General features: G+C 36.1%; 1 protein-coding gene across 6 annotated transcripts; it reads left to right on the forward strand.

Annotated features, from left to right (window-relative positions):
- Nucleotides 1-1,383: 1,383 nt before the first annotated feature.
- LOC109165662 (cysteine synthase-like) lies at nucleotides 1,384-6,968 on the forward strand. Of its 6 annotated transcripts, none has more exons than XM_019314517.1 (11): nucleotides 1,384-1,413; nucleotides 1,883-1,937; nucleotides 2,019-2,128; nucleotides 2,255-2,312; nucleotides 2,607-2,870; nucleotides 2,946-3,083; nucleotides 3,231-3,285; nucleotides 3,939-4,018; nucleotides 5,994-6,067; nucleotides 6,164-6,244; nucleotides 6,600-6,968. In XM_019314517.1, the coding sequence occupies exons 2-11, from the start codon at nucleotides 1,899-1,901 to the stop codon at nucleotides 6,676-6,678; spliced, it is 978 nt and encodes a 325-aa protein (XP_019170062.1). In that variant the 5' UTR covers nucleotides 1,384-1,413; nucleotides 1,883-1,898; the 3' UTR covers nucleotides 6,679-6,968. The 6 variants fall into 6 exon arrangements, with proteins under 6 accessions (XP_019170062.1, XP_019170066.1, XP_019170064.1 ...); XM_019314521.1 differs by having other exon boundaries at nucleotides 1,388-1,413; nucleotides 5,994-6,045; XM_019314519.1 differs by having other exon boundaries at nucleotides 1,390-1,413; nucleotides 3,234-3,285.
- Nucleotides 6,969-7,664: the final 696 nt, after the last annotated feature.

Below are 7,664 nucleotides of genomic sequence, written 5' to 3' on the forward strand. Positions count from 1 at the left end.
TACATTAACTAGATAATTCATAAAAAAAGTAAATTATCTTTTCAAATATTTTTCATAACTAAATCACAAAATATATTACATGTACATTATTCATTATAAAGTTCACAAAATAACATGTATTCTAAATATAAATTGTAAATTACTCGAATAGAAATTGATTCCAAATTTGATATAGATCACAAATCAATCTATATTATAAATCTCATTATTATTATAGAAAGGTAAAAAAAAATTACAAAGTTACAAATTTAATAAAAAATACAAATAAATTCAATTTAATACTACATAAATTTAATGTACGTATATGGGTTCTAATAGTAGTTCTACAAAGTAGAGAATGAAATTGTACGCATAAGGGCTCGACCCCACGACCTTTAAGAAATAAACAAGGCAACACTAGTTAGGCTAAATAACCCATTTAGTAATTCTAATGTATATTAAATACCTATACTAATAACACTATAGTATAAATAAAACATAGTGGGGTGGGATGGGGGCCCCCTTCCAAGCGTGGGCCCTGGGCAAGGGCCCAGCCTGCCCTTGCCCAGGGCCGGGCCTGGTTCCAAGGGTGGGTGGAGGTGAGAACCATTGCTCATGTGGCGGACTATTCACGGTTTCTCCGGATAAAAATGCAGAGATCTGTACCGAAGGGATCTGTCCAACGCATGAGGGTGGTCGGGTTTTGGGAGGCAGGTTTCATTACTTCTGTGGATGGTCGCATAGGTCCCATCGGATAAAAATGCAGAGCTTTGTACCGCGGGGGATCGACCGGACGCTTGAGGGTGAAACTAGTCCTTCTTTGACTTTGGAGCACCCTTCCCACCCTTTGTGTAGGGCATGACGCCCAGGAATTGTCCAGCTTTGCATGTGGTACAGGTGGTTTGTAGAATGGGTGTTGGGCCCACTTGGTGGTTTAGACTTTATCTCCTTTATTAGTTAGCATTAGGCCTCTTTGCTTTATTCTTTTATCTCTTTGTAGCCTCGGTCACTTTTGGGTCTTGGCAAGACTTTGTTTTGTTCTTTTAATAAGAGTTATTCTTTTCTTAAAAAAAAAAAATTAATAGAAATATCAGTAAGAATATGAGCTGAACAGAAGAGCAGAGACAAAAAGGGACTTGAATTTACTTCATTATTATTATTATTATTAAAAATCATATAGTATTTGGTTCAGTTTGATTTGATTTTTTACCAAATTATTCTGTATACAAGAATTCATTACCATTCAGTTTTCAGTATATTAATGAACCGAAGTAATTCTGTTATTCCAACCCACCCAATTGCGGACCCCTATCTACACGCAAGTGTGTTTGATGTTTGAAGTTTCAGACAGAAAATACAAGAAGTCAGCTACAGAGTATCATTTTAGGCAAATTTCACAGCTGCTTGCTGCAGAAAGCATCCCAATTTCCAAAGGTATTAACTTCTCTTTATTTACTCTCTCTTTTCCAAATCAATTCACAGTTAAATGGGCACTGGATAGTGGATATTGTCTTTCTCACAGGGTGCGTCATAAATCCCACCATATATGAAGAGGACAGCTCCAATATTAGTTCACTCTGTATTTATTTGTCATGTAATTTAATTTGTTCTGAGGATTCTTCAATTCTGTTTGTTATTGGCTCACAGGAGACTCTTACTTTCTTTTTAACTTCTCTTAATTTTGTGTTAGATCAACTTTGACTTTAATTTTGTCATTAAATTCATTGTTTAATTAAGAATACAAAATTTTATCTGAAAGATTGAATTGTATGTTCATGTGAGTTGCTTCACCTTTAGTTTTTGCTGCAAAGAATATTTCAGTTCTCAAAATCAACATTGGTAGCTCATTTTAATGCATAAGTATTTTATTGGCATTATAATTGTTATTCCTTATCATTTACAGTAAGTCTGCTAGGGCTATGGAGGAAAAGGATAAAATTGCCAAAGATATTACTGAAGTATGCAGCTTCTGATAATTATTCAGCTCAAACTTTTCTTATGCATTGGTCTTCTAATATTTCGTAACTTTGATTCTATAGCTAATAGGAAACACGCCACTGGTATACCTCAACAACGTAGTGGAAGGATGTGTAGCTCGTATTGCTGCCAAATTGGAAATGATGGAGCCCTGTTCTAGCGTGAAAGACAGGCAAAATGCATTTGTTTTTTCTTTAATTTCTCCTTTGTTCTTAAAAATTAAAATAAATTTTTAGGTTGATTATCGATCAAAATTTGGTTAATAGTCTGAGCAATATTGCTGATTATCATAATGCAGGATAGCATACAGTATGATTAAAGATGCTGAAGATAAGGGTGTGATTACCCCTGGAAAGGTTAGTGAAGTGTAGTATTAAGTATTAACTTCCTGTTAGAACACGGCTAAAATTTTTCGAGGTAAACTTGTTTTTTTGCCCGAGATTTTAAATGAGAAGACTCACTTGTGCTTTGTAGGTGATTTATTGCTAAGATTGTGTTCAACAAGAAATCAAAATTTATATCATATAATTTTTGAATGATTACAGTACTTATCATATAATTTTAAATTTGCTGCATAATAGTCCTCTTCACATTCTCAGACTGAAAAGCTTGAACTGTTTTCTTCAAATTTGTAAATATGGTTGCTGAAGAGCATTCTTATAGAGGTAACCAGCGGCAATACTGGCATTGGTCTTGCATCTATTGCAGCAGCTCGGGGGTATAAACTTATAGTCGTGATGCCACATACATATAGTCTTGAAAGAAGAATTATTCTTAAAGCTTTTGGAGCTGAACTACATATCACTGACGGAGCCAAGGGTTTAGATGGTGCTCTTGAAAAGGTCCAACAGATAATGGATAGGACCCCAAACAGTTATTTTTTTCGTCAGTTTGATAATCCTGCTAATCCCAAGGTATTCCTGTTTTCGGATTCAGGAATTGATTCATAGATGGTAGAGGCATTCTTCTTATCAGCTTTCCATGTGTAGATTCACTATGAAACAACTGGACCAGAGATATGGAAGTGCACTGAAGGGAATGTTGATGCTTTAATTGCTGGGATTGGAACAGGAGGAACAGTCACAGGTGCAGGAAGATTTCTCAAAGAAAAGAATCCAGAAATAAAGGTGGATTTGTTTTTATCATAAATACCACTTCGGACTTGCTCATTCATCGTTTTTTTTTTTTTTTGATATTGAATTTTTTTTTTTTTAATTCTTTCATTTTTTTTTTTTTTAGTTTTTAATTGCTTTGTATTCCCTTTTCCTCTCCAGCAGCTATACGGTGTAGAGCCAGCTGATAGTGCAATTCTAAATGGAGGAAAGCCAGGTTTGGAGTAATCTTTGATGTCATTCACAATTTTGGTTTTGGTAAAGTTTTTGCTTTTCATTTAAATTCTTTGCTCAGTTTTTGTAACAACTGGGATAGAGTGTGGTTAAGCTCAAAGTTGCATATCCGATTTTAGGAATCGGAAGGTTTTCTCCTACTGTTGAAAAGGTACATAGTCAAATGGAGTAATGACTTATGTGTCATATCTTCTTCCCAAAAAGGTTGAATCTCCAACCCTAAGGGCCCCACAGAATATTTGGAAGGATGTAAATCATGGTAACTCAGCCGAACACAGAGGCTAGACCTTTTGCTTACTGCGCACAATGAGCCCCCCTCACTTTGAGAGGTTGCTCCCACATTGCCGCTAGTGAGACTCGATCCTTGGTCATTCTTCCCAAACTTCACCCCTGTGACCAACTGAGCTGCCCATGCGGGCTTCTGTGTCATATCTTAATGTCATGCCACGTTGTCCTAAAATCAAGCCTATATTTTTTTTTTGAAAGGACAAGCCTATATTAATTACTGGCTGCATTAGTGAATGATATCAAAAATAAAAATCCCAAGTTTGGTAGGCTTGTAAGCCTATATAAACAGTCCTCTTTTTTTCTTTTTTTCCTCATCTGAGTTTAACATATGTACTTATCTTCATCCAGGAAAACATAAAATCCAAGGTATTGGTGGTGGTTTTGTTCCTGCGGTTTTGGACATGAGCATACTTGAGGAAGTTGTTACAGTAAGATCCTCCTTATTTTTCAAGCACAAGTTTTTCTTTTAATCACATTTATTAAGAAAGGAAAAAAAAAAAAAAATCAAAACATTCCTGCCGATCTAAAAAATCTGAATGAATGAAAGTATGCTGTACAGTGCATTATGAATCAAAACATTCCTGCCGATCTAAAAACAAAAGATCCTATACATTCTAACATTTCAGTTTGTATTGACTAGTGAGTAATCCCTTCAGCTCTGATATAGGAATCCCTTCACAATTTCGAAATGCAGCAAAAGAATTAGCATTATAAGCAAGAACATATGTTTGGTAATATCAGTGGTAGTTAGAGAAACTCAATTTTTGGTATTAAAGCTACACTACATGCCATGCCCACAGGGGCAACATGAACTAGAGAAATGAGTAATGAAAGGTAGAACATGATCCTTCATAAATTGTGCAACGTCAGAAAGAAAGTAAATATAACTTGGGTGTAGTCCAGAAGGTGAAGATCAACCAATATAATTTGGTACAAGAAGATCCTGAACAATGGTTGGCAGTCAGAGTTCACAATCAATGAGGTAAGGCAAAAGTAGATCCCTTGAGAAGTGTTAAGACTTAAGAGTCCCACATTGAAAAAAATAAGAGAGAACATATGAGTTTATAAGTTTAGGAATCATTGTATCTTTAGATTTTGATGATGCATTAGGACTTTAGATACCCCATTTTGAGAAGTTGACAAAATTACTGCATGTGCATTGTGGCAGACGGTAAGATTCTTTTCAGAATCAAATGACCACCCTACACCCACCTCTATCCTACAAATAGAATCAAAATAGAGGATTCCCAGAGCTTTTGAAGCTGCCAAGAATTGCCCAAGTATTGACGATTGCTGAGAAGCTCATTCGCGTCCACTCGTTTGTGTTTACAAACAAAATTACCAAACCATTTTTGGGTTGGAAGCTTGGCGCACAAGGGGACTTTGTGGTAGATCCTTGGTGTTGCAAGCCAGACGTTGAAGATCGCCAGGGCCTAGGAGTGCACAACCGGATCGAGGGAACGTGACCAGTTTTGGTCAATAGTGCTTGGTGGATACACTATGTGACCCTTCCAGTGTATTTACACTGAATGTTAGTGGAACCTCTTCGGAGTTGAGGGGAAGAGTGGAGTAGACGACTGCCGAATCACTATACAATTTCTTGTCTCTCTTTACTTTTCAGCACTTTATATTTATAGTTGCCCTAACCCGGCTGACTGGATCTTGCACACACTAAGTACACGGTTTTAGTTGACTTGATCATCAAATTGTTTTACGCGTTACCAAATCCGCTGCGAGCAGTCTTTTAGACTTCCGTTGCAAGTTACTAGCGAACCCGTGAGTAGCTAGCTCTTAACCTAACTGTTTTGCAAATTGTTTAAAAATTTTCTTAAGTTAAAATTTTTTAAGAAAGTCTATTAGGTATAGCCAGTTAGGGGGCATACACAAAAAGAAGTGGACCAATGGTACTGCAAGCCATAGTAAACCCATTGGGTCATCAATAGCCATATGCTGAATTAATTTCCTTAATTAGTTACTTTAACCAAACTGATATTTGTAGTCAATGTTAGTAGATTAATTAGTAATGCTAAATTGTAAATGTGCAGTTTTTTCATAGTACAAAGGAAAAGATACCAATCTTTAATTGTAGACATGAACTGTTGATTGCAATGTTTTATCATCTGAATTCTGAATACTATTTTATCTTGTTCATCAATTCAAATTTCTGATGTAATAAGTTTTCTAAACTGTGTTAGCAAAGCATCATCATCTTTGTAATTTGAATCTTGAAGTGAATAGCAATTAAATCAGATGAAAGTATCCATGCATAATCATCTCTTTCTTGAATTGTATTATATATTTTATTGCCAGGTAGCTGATCATGTGATTTTGTGTTTGGATATTTTGAATATCTATCCCGCCCAATTTTGCTAACGGCTTGATCTTGTCGGGCATTAATTTTAGGTGACCAATGAGGAAGCCTTTGAAATGACAAAGCTTCTGTGTCTGAAAGAAGGTTTATTTGTATGTGTATTATGGTGATGCCATCTCTTTGATGTAATTTCCCTTTAATTCTTCATTGTTTGATGTACATTGTCATATACCTGAAAGTTCAATTCTCCATTTTCACTCAGGTGGGCATTTCATCAGGGGCAGCAACTGTTGCTGCAATCAAAATTGCAAGAAGGCCAGAGAATGCGGGAAAACTTCTTGTTGTAAGTCTGACTCGTTTCATATGCCCGACACTATGTTGGGCGGAGGCCGGTAATGGACTAAGTCCAGCACCCTGCCTCTCGAAAATGTGATGGCAGTCTATAAGGAAATAAAGTTGCACATTCATTACTAACTATAATTTTTAGCGTAGTGGTAAACACTTGATCCTAACAAGTGGTATTAAGACTGGCCCGCAAATGTGATGGCGGTCTAGATATTCTCGCTGCTCTTGTGTGAAGCTAGAAATATAAGTTGCTTCTAAACAATGGTCTCAAGTCTTGGAGTCTAGTTCATTACCCTAGTAATCCATCACATTCTCAGTGAAGCTTGCCTTGTTCAATGAAATGCCACTTGCAGGTCATATTCCCAAGCTTTGGGGAGCGTTATCTCTCGACTGAGCTGTTCGATTCAGTACGGGAAGAAGTGGAGAATATGAGGTTCGAGTAAATATAATGTCTATGCGCTGTTGATAAAGAAGAAGGGGAGATTTGCCGGCTACAATGGTCTCTTTAATTCTTTATAGCTGAAAACAAGCTCGTTGAGAGTGGTTCAAGTATGATTTCTTCTTCAGTGTTATTGGTTTTAAATCCTCAAAACATATGTATCATTGCTCATCTACTCCACTAATGTTGTTACTATCTATATCCTAGACTTCGATACCTGAAACATATTATGGATCTTGGAATGTAAAGTCTTGGGATAATTGCCACTACATCCTTTCACCTAGAAGCTTGGTAGAATCAATATCAAGTAAAAGTTTAAGGTAAAGAAAGATGATTCATTGAGCAAGTAGCTCTCCACAGCTGAAAAATACCTTCAATAGTCACAATGTCATTATGGCCAGTTATTCTCAACATATTTGGTGCTAAGATGATGAGAACAATAATTCTATCAAGAATTTTTATATTGATTAATCCAGTTTATAAAATACAGGAAGAGATGTATTTATAAGAGTACAAAGATTATTCTAGTCAGGTCAGGGATGATAAAAATAGATTTACACTAATACAATATTATTGTATTATGCTTTTGTTGAGGATCTAGCCATTGTTTTTTTGCTTGCAACATGCCCAAGATATTAAATTTTACCAATGAAATCAACAAAATCACTAGTGGACTTGCAATCATCAAGACACCCCACCCAATCAAAATCCGAAAAGGCATGAATATCATAGTAAAATGTAGATCATAGTCTACAGTACCTTTGACATACCTTAACGACCCAGCTTGCTTAGTATTTGGAGAGTGCATGAATTGGTAGAGTTTGTTGATTGCAAATGAGAGATCTTGACAAGTGACGGGTAGATACTAAAGTGGTCCAACTAGATTGCAGTATTGTGTGGGATTTTCATATGGTTTGCATTGTTTCATTCCTGACCTTTTGAGTATTTCAATCATGTACCTTCTTTGTGATAGGATCAT

Source organism: Ipomoea nil, unplaced genomic scaffold (genome assembly GCF_001879475.1).
Source record: "Ipomoea nil cultivar Tokyo-kokei standard unplaced genomic scaffold, Asagao_1.1 scaffold3069, whole genome shotgun sequence".
In the NCBI taxonomy this organism is placed as follows: domain Eukaryota; kingdom Viridiplantae; phylum Streptophyta; class Magnoliopsida; order Solanales; family Convolvulaceae; genus Ipomoea; species Ipomoea nil.